The sequence below is a fragment of the Nothobranchius furzeri genome, chromosome 8 (genome assembly GCF_043380555.1).
Source record: "Nothobranchius furzeri strain GRZ-AD chromosome 8, NfurGRZ-RIMD1, whole genome shotgun sequence".
NCBI classification, from domain to species: domain Eukaryota; kingdom Metazoa; phylum Chordata; class Actinopteri; order Cyprinodontiformes; family Nothobranchiidae; genus Nothobranchius; species Nothobranchius furzeri.
In genome coordinates this window covers 67069098-67086831 of record NC_091748.1, presented here as the reverse complement: position 1 = coordinate 67086831, position 17734 = coordinate 67069098, and the positions used below count along the sequence as shown (strand labels likewise).

At 42.4% G+C, this 17734-nt stretch overlaps 1 protein-coding gene across 2 annotated transcripts in view; it reads right to left on the bottom strand.

Annotated features, from left to right (window-relative positions):
• The window catches only part of adamts10 (ADAM metallopeptidase with thrombospondin type 1 motif, 10), a 45264-nt gene extending 30476 nt beyond the window's left edge, over positions 1-14788 (bottom strand). For both annotated transcript variants that reach the window (XM_054752161.2, XM_054752162.2), the window contains exons 1-7: positions 14467-14788; positions 10999-11138; positions 10708-10917; positions 6195-6363; positions 5674-5876; positions 5419-5502; positions 736-881 (exon numbers count right to left, since the gene is read on the bottom strand). In XM_054752161.2, the coding sequence (XP_054608136.1) occupies positions 736-881; positions 5419-5502; positions 5674-5876; positions 6195-6363; positions 10708-10917; positions 10999-11138; positions 14467-14557 (1043 nt within the window). In that variant the 5' untranslated portion in view covers positions 14558-14788. The remainder of the gene's footprint in view (positions 1-735; positions 882-5418; positions 5503-5673; positions 5877-6194; positions 6364-10707; positions 10918-10998; positions 11139-14466) is intronic.
• Between the last annotated feature and the right edge of the window lie 2946 nt (positions 14789-17734).

The following is a 17734-nucleotide window of genomic DNA, read 5'->3' as shown; positions in this document are numbered from 1 at the left end:
TCTGGATATCGTCCATCCTTTGCTAGATACATAAATGCTTTTGCAAAACCAAACTTCCCTTATGTACAACAGCAAAAATGTTGTTAAATGCATCCTGCATTGAGCAGTGAAACTCATGCAACCTGAAGCAGTTCCAGTTAGAAAGAAGAGGGGAATATTTGTAGCAGCTCCATTGCATTCAGATGACTGACTAAACGTGCTTGTGTTGTTTTCTGTCTCCCAGAAGAAGTTTTTGTTATAGATTTGGCACAAAAAAAGAAAAAAGAAAATGAAAACACTGCTGTCAGATTGAAACTGCTCTCCTTTCTTATCATTTTTAAGAGCCCGTTTTTATAAAATCCAGAGGTCTCCTTCCTTTTTGTTCTTGGCTGCACACTGAAAATAATAAATCTGTCACCGTCTCTTGCACCCCTCACATCTTTCCTTTGGATGTTCTCTCAGGTTCTGCTTTGGACAGAGAGGCCTCAGCTGTTGTCACCTAAAAACGGGACAAGATACAGCCCAACTCAGCTGAACTTGGCTCAGAAACAAACCATGATGAGAGGCGCTGAGAATGTAAGAATACAGCCCGGAAGAAGCACTGTTTTAGCCCTATTCTGATTAAAAACATCCTTTTTAGATGGAAATGCAGGAGGAGTCCAACAGACAATTAGCATAAATTAAGTTTTTGCTGGAATAAATTCATAAGAAAAATTTGGTAAAATATCTTATTTCCTAATTCCTGTTTTAAATTACCTAGTGATAAGCACAGCGGTGTCATGGTGAGCGATGCCGTTGTCTGGTATGGCGTTCCCGTAGCTGCTGCGGTGCTGGATGGTTTTCTGCCATTTACAGAAGCTGTCTAAAGACTTCCCAGCATGATGGTTGATCTCCAGTGTTGGCTGATGGAGAGAAAGTAGGAAAAAATGCACATTGAGGGCACATGAAGTAAGATTGACATCATGTGGTCAAAATTGGTTACTGCAGCCCATTTCGAAAACACACGTGTCACTCTCTTCCGCGGGTTTCATGGCTGTTGCAGCTACAGCTCAGCACCAGAAGAGTCTAGCTGACGAGTGGAGACGGGCCATGTACAGTGCGTTACCAAGTAGAGAAATACATTTCACTGTAACATTGAGTTTTTGGTCATTTTTTTAAAAAAAAGTTTGAGATATTTTTAGAGCTGACTATTTGTTTCTAACTCACTATTAGCATTGTTAGCTCATTGTTAGCCTCTAGCCCAATATTAGCGTAGAACAGAAAGATGCCATGGCTTTGTGCAGGCCAGTGTCCAATTACAAATGCAGACGCAGCAGCGTTAGCTGGCGCAGTCTCTGCAATCCTGCAGGCTCACAGGTTGTAAACAAAGACTACGTCCCTCTTTAGCTTTTATGAAAGGAGAAAAACTGACAAACCCCCAAGCTGGTTGGGACCAATTTCTGTTTCAATTTGACTTTCCTCCCAACAGGACAGAGATATTAGTCTGTCTTGTGATTATTTCACTGTAAAATTCTTACATAGTGTACCTTTAAATACATGTTTGAGGAAAAACTATACTCACACATCCAATTTGTCTAGAGCAGAACAATCATTCTTACTCATTTTCTGAATATACCAACAATCACATTAGTCAGCAATGCCCTGATAACACAGTCTTCCTGTATTACTCAGATTTAGGTTTTTTTTTCCACTAGCATGATTTTTCTGTCTGCTGAAACTCTGCAGATTTGATGCATTAGGAGGCAGCGTGGAGGAGGAAGGAGCGGACAGAGGGAAAGCTCTGCTCGCCACAGCTGGCGAGAACTCGTAACCCAGGAATGTATGTGGTGACATAACTAGTAATTGTCTCATCCCACAGTCCCTCATCCCTGGGCCCACTGCTCGGCTCCTTTTTCCTTTCCAGGGACAGCTTGCCTTTTTGGACTTGGCCACCAGCAACAAAACCACTCAGAGAAACGACACTCCCTCAGCGGTCTGGGGCACAAGTATGACAACTCTAATACTGCCCACCGCCAATGAAACTAACATTTACTTTTTCTTTACTTGTTCAGATAACAAACACATCCAGGCAGGAAGCTTTGGAGCTTAGTTTGAGGGAATATGAATCATTAGTGTTACTTAACAAGACAGAATATGGGGAAACCCCCAAAGCCGCACTGCAATACCCGACGGAACCGGCCACGCTGTCTCACCACATGTTGTTAACGGCAAACTAATACAGTAATTTACTAGGTAGTCAGGTGGTTCAGTCATCTTGGAAAGGTCATGGACTCTTTATGAGATGAACTCCTGCCTTGTGGTCGGGTGTGGACTTTCACTCTGTCATATCTGGCCTCCAGTAGGTCCACTTACATCATGCAGAAAGAGTCTGAAGCCAGAGGAGCTCCAAGAGGCTTTTTTTAGTCATGGTGGTTCTCTGAGCTGTATGATGACATCGGTGGCTCAAACATGAACACAATCTCTTCTTAGTTTGCTTAAAAAAATAAAACTAAAACTGATGACCTGTAAAGATCAAGAACTCAAACAAGCATAACACAATGATGCCAGAAACAGGCTGTGGTCCCAGAGCATGTAATACAAGTGAAATAATTCTAATATAAATACATTTATGAGGAGAATCTAATTAATTTTTACAATGGATTGGAGGTTAGCAATGTTGCCTCGCAGTTAGGAAGTATCTGGTTTGGATCCTGGTTCACCCAACCTTTCAGTGTAGAGTTTGCACGTTCTCTGGGTTCTCCGGTTTCCTCCCACAGACCACAAACCTGCATGTTAGGGAAACTTTAGATTTAAATCTGACTTTAGGAGCATTTTGTGAGCCTCAGTAATGAACTGGTGACCTGTCCAGGGTCACCAGGTCCTCTCACCCACTGACTGCTGGGACAGACTCCAGCCCTTGAAACCATGACCAGCGATTAACTGGTTCGGAAAAGAAGCACAGGTTGACAGGAATATGAATGCCCATCCATTCATTATCCTCCAATGATCTGGGGTCTGGTCACAGGGGCAGTTGTCTGAGAGACCCTAGACTTCCCTCTGCCCGGCCACTTGGGCCAGATTCTCCGGGGGAATCCCAAGGCATTCCCAGGCAGAGAAACATAGTCCCTTCAGCGTATCCTGGGTCTTCCTTTGGGTCTGCTCCCAGTTTAACGTGTCTGGAAAACCTCACCAGGGAGGCGTCCAGAAGGCATCCTAACCAGATGCCTGAGTAACCTCAACTCTCGATATCGAGGATCACTGTCACAAAATCATGTTTTGAGAGCAACGTTTTACTGATAAAAACTAGCTTTCATCACAGCATTGATTTGCTTGTCCAGAACTAGGTCACTGTCGAACAGAACTCCAAGATTGGTCGCTAAATGTTTCAGAAACAGAGCCAGTGGACCAAGGTCAGTTGAACATGGCCCACTAGACATATTGAGACTCAAAAACATAACCTCAGCCTTCACATCACTGAAGTGAAGAAAATTTGCTGACATCAAAATTTTTACCTCATCAAGGCAGTTTAGGAGAGGATCTAAGGAATGAGGTAGGCTGTGTTTAATGGGAATGTAAACCTGGGTATCATCTGCATACAGATGGAAACAACATCCATGTTGCCTGAAAACGCAACCCAGAGACAGCAAATAAAGGAAAACAACAAAAGGCCAAGCACTGATCCCTGAGGAACCCTGCATAAGAGAGGGGAACGAGATGACGTGAAGCTATCTAAAGTGAGTGACACTAAACCTCTCAGCCAAATAGGACATAAACCAGTCCAGAGGAACTCCTCAAACCCAAACAAAATGCTCCAACCGAGAAATCAGGGGACTGTGGTCCACAGTGTCAAATGCAGCAGACAAATCCAACAGCACCAGAATTACAAAACCTCCAGAGTCAGTAGCCAAAAGAATATTGTTTAAGACGCTGAGTGGTACAGACTCTGTGCTATGTGCCATTTTAAAGCCCAACTAGATTTGGTCACAAATATAATTTAAATGCAAAAACTCAGTCAATTGCAAATGCACTACTTTTTCAGAAATTTGGAAAGGAATGGAAGTTTAGAGATTAGCCTATGTCTGAACATGGGAGAAGGATCAAGACCAGGGGTGTTTCTCAATGCCAAGGAACCTTGCCTTGATGTCTTGGTCCCGCCCCGGTTGCCTAGGAGATACGTCATCAGGAACAGTCAAGGCGGGTTCCAATTTTCATGTTCTAACAAGGTGTCGGTTCTCCGTTTGTTAGCCGTTTAGCTAGCTGAGCAAGGATACACGGGAGGTGTCTTGTAGCCTGGCCTTGGTCAAAGATTTCCCAGAGTACACCGCAGTATTTTCAAAGGGATGGGGTATCAGGAGCCTGCAGCTACTTCAGGGGCAAATTTCAGTTTAAATGTAAGTGAACTAATTGTAGCTATCAAGCTGATATCTAAAACATTTTTTAGAACCAAAGAAGTTAGCTATGGTTAGTTAGTTGCTTAGTAGTTGCAGCTTCGGTGCTTCGGTGGCTAGCAGGTAGTAACTCGCTTACATATTTAATTCAACCAATATATACACAATTTAAAAAATGTAAAAGGCTCGTTATACATTTATATTGAAACTTATATGTATAAAATTTAACATTACCTCACATGCCATGTAATTTGACCAGCTCAGTGGCCTAGTGGTAGAGTGTCCGCCCTGAGACTGGGAGATCAGGGTTCGATTCCTGGTCGGGTCATACCAAAGACTTTGAAAAAATGGGACCAAATGCCTCCCTGCTTGACACTGAGCGTTAAGGGGTTGGATTGGGGGGTTAAACCACCAAATGGTTCCCGAGCGCGGCTGTGTCTGCAGCTCACCGCTCCCCCAGGGGATGGGTCAAATGCGGAGAACAAATTTCGCACACACATCAGTGTGTGTGACAACTAATGGGACTTTAACTTTAACTTTTAACTTTAACTTTATGTGACGTGACGTGACGTGATGTGATGTGATGTGACCGCCGTGGTCGTGTGATGGAAGTCTGTTCCATTTAACAGTTTGCATTGACCAAGCGCCTTGACATTGAGAAACATCCCAGGCTTTTTAAGTAGTGGCTGGACAATGGCATGTTTTCAGAACCACACTAAATAAAAGGCTATGAACCATGGAAAAAACCTCCTTAAACTACAGTAACAAGCAGGACAACCACAAAGCAGCTTTGTATCACAGGTACAACCCCCCCCCCCCCCCCCCCCCCCATTCCAAGAAGTTTTCCACCTCTGTCCAATTATGTCTCTCTACCTTCCTCTCAATGCCATTACAGCAGCCATTCATAAGAGCCGCTCAAGCACTCCGGGTGTGCTGCAGGAACTTAAACCAATGATTTGATAGAAATGAAGAGCTCATATGCTGCTGGAAATGTTATCAGGACACATGCAGAGAAAAGAAAGTAGAGGTTTGTGCTGTACATTAAAGCAAATTTTAAAAGTATGTCACAAACCTGGTCTTCCATGAGCACGATGAGCCGCGTCACCACAATGTTGACTGCATTCCCCAGACTAGAATCCTGGAACAGTTTGGCAACCTGACCTCCAGGGAAACAAGAAAAGACCAGTCTTAAAAACGACTGATACTCCAGCTCATCCATTACTGTAAAATATAGGGAATAAAAATGGAATGCCGGGGGTTCTGAGACAATAACCCCACCCCCTGACTAAAATGGGTGAATATACATCTTTTGAGTTAAGAAACTTACAATATTCATGACGGCCAGGATGTACTGCTCAATGTCCCTGCGACCATGGTAACCCACCATCATCTTGTCAGCAACCACCAGCGTCTCCACGTAGCGCTCCTGGCTGACTGAGCGCTTCAGAGGCAGCTGGCCGCGGCCGACGTGATGAGGGGGCGTCTTCAGAGTCCGCTGCCACCACGACGCACCTTTGAACGGCTTCTCATCTGAAGTTACGCACACACATTTATGTTTTCAGAGCAAAGTCACGGCAGCTGTTGGGAATTTAAAGACATACTTGGCAGTTTTGCTTGCTTTTATCGCCCCCTAGTGTCCTTTATTAATTCTGTGTGGTCAAACCAAAACTGAAACCTCACTGTGGGGGTGTGAGTGACATTTCATTAACCCTGTAAGGGACCATTTTAGAACATACTGGCTCAAGAAAATGATTTAAAATGATGAAATTGATAGGCTTTAACACCACTTAAAGGAGAGACTATTTGCTGACAGTGATTCCAGCCACATAAAACAGTCTTTCCTCTTACCGATGACCCCACAGGAGCGGCCCTTGTACTGATGACGGAGTGATGAACGTTTGTAAACCACATGGGGGCGCCCCTCTGTTCTCTCCTCCCTCTCTGTCCTGGTTTGGTTATCTGGTGAGACAAGGGGTTCAATCAGGTACTCCTCCCCCCCTGCAACAATCACCCCCTGCTGTAAAACACAGATTAAAGGAAAAAAATAAATATGTTAAAAAAGAACAAAACAGAAATTTAATTTGCGTAAAAAACACAAATGATCCAAAAACTTGAATTGGATTTTTTTTTGTACATTTAAAGGTTCCATATCATGCTATTTTAAACCTTAGGCAGGCAGAGTATCTGATAAAATATTACTGTTGAGATGTCATTTAACTTAAATAAGAGTTATTTTCATCCTCCTGAATGAATACCCAGAAACAAAACTATTAATTTTAGTGAAACTCCGCCCACGCCTGCTCCAACTAAACATGTCTACAACAGCATCTTATGCAAGCCAGTTGCTGTATTAGCTACGGTAGACCAGTGGTCTGCCTTTTACCTCAATCTTGGCATGTGCTGCCGTGGGTTCGAATCCTGGTAATGTCGGCAGTAATTTATTCAGCCAACTGAGGCAGATTTCATGTTTTTATAGTTTAATTTTATTGATTATTTTCTGTATAATATTTTGTGTCTCTAAACATCATTGAATTTCGTCATTTCTAAGCAGCATTTTAGGTGATTTTCTCTGCTCACCTCACACATTGGATAAAGAAATGGTAAATGGCCTGCATTTGATATATCGCCTTCTAGAGTCCTGCAAACCCCCAAGGCGCTTTACAACACAATCAGTCATTCACCCATTCACACACACATTCACACCCTGATGGGGATGAGCTACGACGTAACCACAGCTGCCCTGGGGTGCACTGACAGTGGCGAGTCTACCGTACAATGGCGCCAACGGTCCCTCCGACCACCACCTTCAGGCAAGAGTGGTTAAGTGCCTTGCCCAACGACACAATGACGGCAACAAACTGAGCGGGGCTCGAACCTGCAACCTTCCGACTACGGAGCGAGCACTTAACTCCTGAGCTACCGTGCCACCCTATAAATAAACTAAAAGAGTAAAAAAATAAATAATAAATAAATGAAACAGGCTAGTTCTTACGTTTTAGGCAGTTTACCAATAGGGCTCGAGATCAAACAGGATTATGCATTGCATTCTGGGATTTGTGCCGACATGTTAGTGGCCTTACGAGTGTAAACAAACTGTGAAAGCAAACAGTACGTTGCAGATAAGAAGCAGATTTGGGAGAAAGGAAGTGTTAAACATGTTAAAATCCCAAAAAGGTTGCGGAATACAAAGGGATATGTTAAGAAAAAGAAGTCGGGAACCAGCGTGCGGACAAACTCAGCATTATAAACAGTTTGGATCTATATGAAAGACCTAAGACTGGAGCACCGATGACAAATGGCTGTCGCCGCTGCTCTGCATAATGGACATTTTTCAGCTATCTTGTTTGTGGTGTGAGCGGAACGTTGTTTATTATGTTAGATACTTATCCGTGGTTAAGCCTCCAAGCAGGAAAACAGTGAAAAGTTAGCTCGTTTTTCACCTTTATTCTCCTGGCGATCACATGTTGCACTCCTCAACACAAAAATTATTTACCATAGTTGCATAATATAACCGATCAAATGAATAAAAGATGAATTAAGTTGCAAGAACGAGACCGAGCGAGCTGTTTACAGTAGTAACAAACAACACGCAAGAACTGGTAGGCCGCCAACAGGGCAGCCGCGTCAGTGATGTGACATAAAACTGGCAAGTGTGGCTAAAAGAGAAGAAAATAAGTTACTGCCGATACCGGGATGTGAACCAAGTGTGCTATGACACCAGTCACCTAAGCCGCATAGCCTAAGCTGGCCAGAAGAGACAGGTTTCAGACTAGAGATTAGTTTCTGTGAAAGGAGCAGGGCCTGATGACGAGACTAGTTTCTCTTGACGATTCACAAGATTTTCTAAGCAAAGATCAAACTTTGCAGCTGAAAAAGGAAAACACATGAATGCAGCCAAATTGGATTTGGTTTTGTTTTCATGAGGAAACTACATAATCACATGGTAAAAAGCTCCAAAAAGTGGATTTTCCACAATATGGCCCCTTTAAAAGTAGCTCAAAGCTTCATTATTATGCCTATCCTAATTTAAATGGAAAAATTGTCTATCAGTAAACTTTTTAACGCTTATTGGGCAATTGTCTTCCATATGTTTTTGTTACAACTAGAATAAAGTGAATGTTTGATGATGATTTTAAGTTTTTCAAGGCTGTACACTTTTATTGTTACAGAATTTGACAAATAGTTACAATTTCCTATAATTTAAATATATAAAAAAGTTTGAATTGGCATAGGACTGCTTAATTATTTAACTAATATTATTAAAATAAAACTGAGTGACAATAACAAAAGTGTGAGATGCAGTTTATGATTTTAGCACACAATAATCAAGTCACAGAATAAATCTAACAATAAAACTAATAATATTAGTCACAAAATTGTTTTAGATGAACACAAACATGTAAAGATATTTGTATGTTAGTGGAAACAATGTAATCTTTTAATTTCTAAGAGTTAGAAATAAAACCAGATCCTGCCCTGGTTCTCCGCTGTCCCCTCTCGCGATGGGACTCTGGACCTGTCCGAGTGGAAGATCAGAACAAACACACATCAGAGGATGAAAGGGTGAATGAGAGCGAGAAAAATGAGCGAGTGAAACAGAGAGCGATACACTAACACTTCCTTTGATTCTGCTCAGATGTGTCGGCCCCGGTCAGAGCGATCGTCTCCCCTCGACTCGCTGCGGCGGCTTTCAAAGCGCCTTTAATCCCATAATAAGGTTATTGATGCTCCTCTGGACACACGGCGCTCACGCTGCTCCGACCAACACTAATTACGTGTGAGGCTTATGAACGCTTGGTGAGCACATTTAAAAAGTTATTGTGGGGCCAGCTGTTTGTAGTGAGAGGATACCCGGTGCTATGAATACAGCAGAGTTGATTCAGCCAACAAAACCATGCATCACAATTCAGTGTCTCTTCAAAGGGATCGGACCGGTACCGACTTGGAAGCATCATCAAACAGAAGCCAGCTCCCTGTTGTGGTTTGAGATGACCTCATGAGAAAAATCCCAATGAAAGAAAATCTAAAGTAAGCACTAAATAGTACCTTGTTTTTTTTTTTGTTTTTGTTTTTTTTTTTTTTCAGAAGAGTGTGCGGAGAGGGAGACAGAGAGACAACCAACATACTCTGAGGGGTTTAAAGGGATTCTCCACCCAAAAATGAAATTATGTCTGTTGACATATTTCCCAGAGCTAGATAAGTGGGAAACAATTTTGAACCAGCCCAGTCATTCTCCTGACCCGGCTGTACTCCTTTAGCTTTAGCTTAGCATAAAACACAGTAAGTGAATGGATTCATCTAGCATCGTGAGCAAAAAAGTCCTTCAAATCACTCAGCAGTGATCCCAGTTCTGCTTGGTGTCCTAAATAATCAGACTGACTGCAAGTGAAAATAATTAGTAACATAAAGGAATCACAGGCTCCATTTTATACTTGGGACTACTTTATGACAAAGCACAGCTGTAAGCCTCCGCTGGCAGCCCCAAAGGCACATCTCCTGCATAAACGGCTGTTAGAACCACACATTTAATATTTTCCAAAGGTTAGATTGTCTATTCTAAGCTTGAATGGAAATGGGATGGGCCATAGTTAAAGACCAAGTTCACTTGTTTCTTCCACAACATCTGAAGTGGTCTCAAGTATAAATGAATGCTTTGTGAGTCAATCTCTGTGGGAAAAATAAGCTCTGGCACACCTGTTTCAGGGTGTAGAGGTGAGTCAGAGACGTTGGGAGCAGAAGGCAGCAAGATTTAGAGTCTTACTCATTTCTGTTTCCTGATTTTCTGACATCTCGCCTCTGATTGGCTAACAGCAACACAACTCTACCACTGACTCCACTTTGCAACGTTGATATTTTATCTCCACAAATAACTCAAGCCTGAATTAGTTCTGCTGTGTTCTGAATATGCTAATGCTAACAGTTAGCTTTTACTAGTCAAGTCGTTCTCTGCTGTTTGCTGGACACTAAAACAACAGCGTTCCCCGTCATGAATCAAGGTGGTCGATTCCATGAATGCTAATTTTCAGTGTGACGTAGATCTGTGTGGCTTTTTCTGAGCTGAGTGTTTTGCCTTCTATTCTCTATTGGCGGCTTATGCAGGAAATAGGGTTAGCATGTGGCATGTTAAACTCAGAGTAACCCATCACATTACAAAAATAACAAGTAAGATATGGTTTCTCTATGAACTTGGTCTTGGATGCAAACTCTCATGACAACATTGTTTCCAGACAACTGACCTGTTCTCAAAACAAAGAGAGGAAGATTGAAAGTTTGTTCAAAGTCACTCTCTGAAGCAGGAATCAAGAGTTTGTGACCCTCTAACCCACTGCAGGTGGTTTTATCTGTGAGATTTCAGTCTTACCAGGCCGTTACAGTTGCTAAGAGCCACCTTGCTGGATTGCGGCTGGTCCTGGAGGTGTCCTGTGTAGTGACAGTGGGGGGAGTATGGGTGGCTCCAGGCTAGTCGGCCCTTCTTCCAGTACTCCACCCTGAACTGATGGGACAACAGGCCTCCCTGCAGTGTCAGGTTCAGCAGGAAGTTGTTTTGAGACGTGGATAGCTGATAGAAAAGCTACAAGATGAAGGAGAAATAAATGAGATTTTTTTTAAAAATCAGTATCACTCTAAAATGATCTATTTACAGCCACAGTACAGAGCCAGGCAGCCGGTCTTCAGTGCTTCGTTTTCTTCTTTGGTGGTGGTGAGACTTTTCCGTGTCCAGCATCTCACCGTTGGGCCCTACACGTACCGGGATGGCGATCTCATACTGGCCCAGGCTGGACAGGAAAGCAGCTATGGAGGCAGAAATAAAGGACGCTTTAAGTTCAACTAAATAAAACCAACATCCTCTTTAATCTTATTGTTTCTAATCAAAAACAGATGATTTAGTTGTTGCTGTGAGCCTCTACTGAGACTAACCCAGCTGGCAAAGAAAAACAAGACTTTTTGGCCCTTAACTTAAATAAAAGGTTCCACCACTCCAAGTAGCTTTCATTCATGAGGCCAAATGGAGGTTGTCATGGTTACCTTGAAATTGTATACTTCCTGTCTGTCTGAAGCCTGTTGGGAGATTTACTGTGCAAACTCACACAGCTCCAACTGGTCACCGTCGGTTACCAAAAACGGGCAAAGTAACTTAAAACAAGATCAGATTTCAATAAAAATTCTATTTCAGCTAACCAAGGAGCTTCTCTCGCAGAGAAACTAACAGAAAAATCAGATTTCTAAAGCCGTCCAGTCACTGGATTTTACCACGATTTTGTTCAGTTTCTGAAAAGCTGAATGTTTACCCCACGGTAAGGTAAGAATGTAGCTAAATGAAGCACAATAAGATCAAATTTTAAGTTTTGACTTGTCTAGCACAGGGCGGCTCTTCTCTATATTCATCAAACTTCCTGAACAAAACACATCCGTCCTTCTCTCACAGACCACAGCAAGTAGTCAGGCAGGTGGGATCAACTTTATGACAAAGACAGGAAAAGCTCTCGGAGGGCTGATTAAAGGGGATGGTTTTAATAATGAAGAGAAAGGTAACTTAATGAGACCTCCCACAACAACTGATGCTATATGAGCAAACCCCCTGAGCTGCCATTTTTATTTAAAAACTCTTATCTCCATAGGACATCCATGAAAGTTATCTACCTTCTCACAAAGAGTCAGTCAACAACACAAGCTATACACTTGAAGGATGCAGCATATAAATATGGTCATGAAATCAGTTTTTCTGATTTTTTTCTCTTTTCTGTACTCAGATAGAACCAAAGCGACGGCATTATAGAAATATTTTTTTCAGGAGAAAAATATCCCAGCTGCCGCATGTAAAACTTGGGAGGCATAGGAAGCCTGTTTGCTAAATTTACCAGGAGAAAACTCCCCCACCAACATGCCGGAGAGTGTGCTGATAAACGCTCCCTTGGTTCAGTTATCGCCAAATAAAAATAATAGGAGGAAGTATTCTGGATGGAAAAGTGCACCTCCCTCCATGCCAGACACCCCTTCACACCCCTTTGGGTCAAACACTGTGGTGCCGCCGGTTTCACAGCAAAAGCAGGACAAATGATCACTTTTTCATCATAATCTGAATGTAAACAATGGAAATATCCTGAATCTGCACAGCAATCTCCAAATGTTTGAGACAAAATTTGAAGAATGACTTCCAGAGGATGCAAAGACAAATAAGATGTTTGCAGAATTTGGTGTAAAGATCTGAAAAAGATCCAACGTTTTAATCAAATAGGAACAGCGACTCAGTGCTAGGTCTTATCTTCCAACAACAATACTCCATTAATGCTCCGTTGGCTGACTGGGATCAAATCCTTCCCAAAATCTAAAGGACACACTTCCAAGAAAAATGGAGCCTGTAATTATAGATGCTAAAATATCAGGTTTGAGTTTAACGTTTAGGTGTCCATTCATTTATTTATTTATTTATTTATTTTGGTTTACGGAGGACATGAGCGGTGATGACCATTACAAGAACTAGCAAAAGAAACTTTCACCTCCTCAGAGGGATCTAAAACACAGAGAAATTAGTGTTTTGTTTAATTTGAAATCTAATTCATATGGTTGTGTTTTATTAAACCTTAAGGTTGATGCAACATGTGAAAATAAAACAAAAAAATTAAAGACAAATAACTAAAAAGAAAATCTGCAAAAATGCTCAACGTTACTTTTGTTCAAAATCTTTAAAAGGTGCATGATGTACAAATGAACTAATGACACTCTGTGGTCAAATCTGGGTACAGTCCATTTTTCTAAACAAAAGAATGACTCCTCGCCTCCCCCTGTGAGCTTCATCGTTGTTGCGAGCTATCGATCAGCGCCAGAAGATTCTAGATGACAAGTGAAGATGAGTCATACACAGTAAGTTAAAGCAACACTACACAGTTTCCTGCTCCTCCGCCCTACTAGTTAAAAGTTAAATTAAAACTGTCGTAAACAACCATGCTAGTGCTAACAACAAGCTAACACTAACATGAGTCAACTAATACAAAAATACACCATGAAGGAAAAAGATCCACCCTGTTGGAACACAAAAATGTTATTAAGTCCAGTAGCAACAAAGCCAGGTCACCATCAGCCCGTGATTTTGTAACCTCCTTTAGCTCCCTCAAACTAGAGTAGGTTGTGCCATTATTTACTCTGGTTTTAGCTATTTGCTTTGCCTCTAAATACATTAGTCTCTTACTTTTACTTCCAGGCTCCACCATGATGCCAACAAAAAAGAAAATTCGTCTTTTCTCTTGTCCTTGTTCTTTTCACTGACTGAAAATATAAACTGCTAGCATAACAGATAACAGCCGTACAGCAGGTAAAGAATTCCCCCTAGAAATCACCTACCCACTCCACAAAACTGTTAAGTGTAGTATCTGGCCAGTAGAGGCCTGCAGAGTGGTGTCAAATATGAAAATGGTCAAGTTTCTAACTCAACAATCACTGAGATAGATGTTAAAGCTATAGGTTAAAGTTAAAAAAAACTACTCAGTGTTACTTTAATAAGTAGATAAACACATTTAACTATAATATGGAGTTGTTGGTAATTGAAAAAGTAGCTTGGGACTTTTTTTGAGCTGACTATTGCAACTAATTCCCCGTTAGCATTGTTAGCTCAACGTTAGCCTCTAGACTTCTTTAGCTGATACTAAGGTAAAGCAAAAGTAGAGGAGTACAAGAAATAACTCCTGGGTCACTTCTGTTACTGACTGAGGAGCTTTACAAAACACTGGTGCATTTTGCTGGCTATTGTCAAGTTACAAATGTCAGCATAGCAGTGTTAGCTGGCACAGACTCTGCAACCCTGTGGGCTCACAGATTGTAAACAAAGACTATGTCCACTTCAACCTTTTTGAAAGGAGAAAACTGAAACTCCAGCCAGCTGAGAATGAAATCCGTTTCAATGTAACATTTCTTTCAACATGATTGAGACATTACTGTTTTGTGATTATTTCCCTCGAAAAAATTTTTACTTATTGTACCTTTAAAGTAAAAAAATAAATCCACGATTTATTTAAAGGAAGTAGCTCAGAGGTCAGAGCTCAGAGGTCAAAATTAGAAAACATTAACTCAGATGCTTTATTAGCTCACTTTATCCAACATTTGAATAAGATATTTCTAATCTCACCTTGTGACTTAACAAACTCATCTCTGTGACCTCCTGCAACCTGGATGGCAACCACGACAGTAACCAGAGCAGTCCTCCATAGCATTTCCATGGTTACTACAGTAGTTGCTATAGTAACAGATATCAGTGCAGTGGTCCCCGGGCCTCTGTTCCAACATGTCTCCCGCCCTCTCGGATGCCCCGTCGCCTAGCAGAGGAACAGCTCAGCACTTTGTCGGACCATGGCTGCAGGTGGATCTGAGAGTCAGCAGAACCTGCAGCCAGAGATGGAAGTCCTCATAGACTGAGAAAACGCCTTGGAGGAGGGGCTGGCAGTAGTGGGACGTCCTCTCTGTTGCCCAGAAGAAGATAAACTGTTTAGAAAGCAAAATCAACACACACACACAGACACAAACAACACTTTATACCACGGAGCAACAGGTTAATGCTCAGAATGAAAGCGAGGCTTGAAGACGGTATTGTGTTAGATGTTCTGAGGTAACAAGCTAATTTGAGGGCATTCACCACCAGGCTGGCTGACTCTGATGTTTGGTTGAATGGTTGAGTGACTTGCTGGCAACCTGCCTGACGGAGCTAATTGGGAAACATGTAACAAACTCCTGGTATGTGTGAAAAAAAAAATACAGCAATAATGTTAGCATGACTGGATCTGAAAGAAGCTCTGCAAATGTCATGATGAGCGTATCACTGTAAGATATTTTTTATTATTCACAAACAAGACATGTTGAGCATGGCTTACAACGATCATAAAGTTAAAGATGCATTTTATAGCAATTGACTCATTCACTGCCAATATAGACTAAAGTCGTCATTTGCATTTTTTTATTCTGTGGGCATTGGAACAAGCCCCTGCACCGTGAGAACAAACATCTCAGCTCTAAAACCGATCTTCATCCACGTACGTCACACGTCTCGTTTTGGGCCGCTGCTGTAAAAAAAATGTGAGGCGCGAACCGGAGAAGCTTCTGCCGATCACAATCCGACAACGGATTATGAAAGAATGGATAAAGCTCGAAACGTGCAAATTCTTCCTGATGTAAGAGGTGAGTCTCGGCTTTGTTTTGGCGTTGACATCATCCTAGCACGCAACATTCTGTGACTCTTAAAAAAACAGTAAAAACGGTGAGAAACGCTGGCAGCGAAGGGCTTTGCCGACCAGAAAGCGGCTGGCAGCGAATGAGTTAAGTAAAAATGACATTTTTGTGGTAAAATTTGGTTACCGCAACCACTTTAAACATCTCTGGAGCTTTTTGCTAGCGGTCGTCAAATTACAGTTGTCGGCGCTGCAGTATTAGCTCGCAGGAGTCACGGCACACCCACACACTGTTGGTAAACAGTAGTTTTGTCCCTCCTTCCTTTGTTTTTAAAGTAAAAAAGCTGACTATCCCCACAGCCAGCTGGAAATATGTTTCAGTATAACCTTCCTTCCAAAATGACTGAAACATTACACTCTTTTGGGATTTTCTCACTGTAAAATTCTCACTATATTCTTACATACTGCACCTTTAAGTATCTAATATTCCTGCCCCCTCCATGAAAATGAATTGGACATTTTCCTGAACTAAAATATTCATCCATTCATTCATCCATACATTTTCTCTGGGGTTGGGTTGAGGGGGCAGCAGGCTCAGCAGCGAGACCCGGACTTCCCTCTCCCCAGCCACTTGGGCCATCTCTTCCGGGAAATCCCAAGGAGTTCCCTGGCCAGACGAAAAACATAGTCAATCCAGTGTGTCCTGGGTCTTCTTTAGGTCTCCTCCTGGTTAGATGTCCTTGGAGAACCTCACCAGGGAGGTATCCCAACTAGATGTCAGAGCCACCTCAGGAGGAGCAGCGCATCTACTCCGAGCCCTTCCCCGATGACTGAGCTTCTCACCCTATTTCTAAGGGAAAGCCCAGACAACCTGCAGAGAAAACTCATTTCGACCGCTTGTATCCGTGGTCTTGTTTTACAGGACCACATCATCTGCAAAAACCATAGACCTGATACTTAGGCCACCAAAGCGGATCCCCTCAACACCTTGGCTGCACCTAGAAATCATGTCCATAAAAGTTATGAACATAATCCGTAACAAAGGGCAGCCTTGGTGGAGTCCAACTCTCACTGAAAACGAGCTAAACTCAAAATAGGAAATTCGGATGCCAGGCCAGTGCCAGGATCAGGACTCACACTTTCATGGGTGCCCCTTGTCTTTGATTTCCTGGCTTTCTATTGCACCGTCAGCTAAAACCCAACACTTGCTATCTCATAATAAAGTCTGCCCACCCAGTATACTCCCATCCCAGCCTACCTTCCCTTCCCTACTCCCTCAGAGTCGTGTGGGGAGACGGGAGCGAGCAGAGACGCCACACTGGCCCAGATGGCTGGCTGCAAACCAACTGCAGCCAAAGGTAATCAGAGGCAGATGGGAAACCTTTTGGTGACGAGAGCAGAGGGAACATGTACCCTCCTAAAAAAGAGGAAGGGGGAAAAAAAACCCAAGTACAAAATCTAAAGAGAGGCAGCAGCCTGTGAGCTATTGGAACCAGAGTTTTTTTAAGTGTTAATACCCTTAACTTAGTGTGGAGGAGTGAGTTGAAAGAGCTTTAATGTGCCTCTCGCTTTATTTCCAGAGCAAAGGGCAGGTACAGTAAAAGGAGAGTTTACTTAAAAAACACTGAGGGGTCTTTGTACTGTAGCAACGTCCCTCATATGTGGAACAACTAAAAGTCTTTCTCTCATCCCCTCCCTCTGGCTTTTCCCAGTCATTTCCTGCACGGGCTAAACTCCCCTCCATTTTCATTACTTCTCCTACTCCCATTTGCGATTTATTGTGGGCTTATTAAACTAGATGCTTGATATCAAATGCTTTTTATTGCCCAAACTCTCGTTTTGTTTATTTAAACTGAAAAACGAGGGGGAAAGAGCACCTCAGTGCTGTCCATCTGAGCTTTTTTAAGTAACGCTCCTTAAAAAGATTTGCATTCAGCCTTGACGAAGTCCGCACAACAACATCACGCATGCACTTTTCCTTCCTGCTCCACTTTCCCCAGTAAATTATTACCCCATTATAACCCGCACAGAGACACACAGCTTAATTAAGAGCAAGCTGTCTTGCAGAGGTGATGGCGTTGTACATCTTCCTGTGGTCTGTTGTGCAAAAAAAAACCTTCCCTCTGGGCTGTATCACTTTTGTGAATTAAAAACGTGTGTTTGTCAGCGGGCCAAGTGAGCACTGACTCCGTGTTTTACTTGGATGAGTCTTGAATAAGGAGCGTAGAGCTGCAG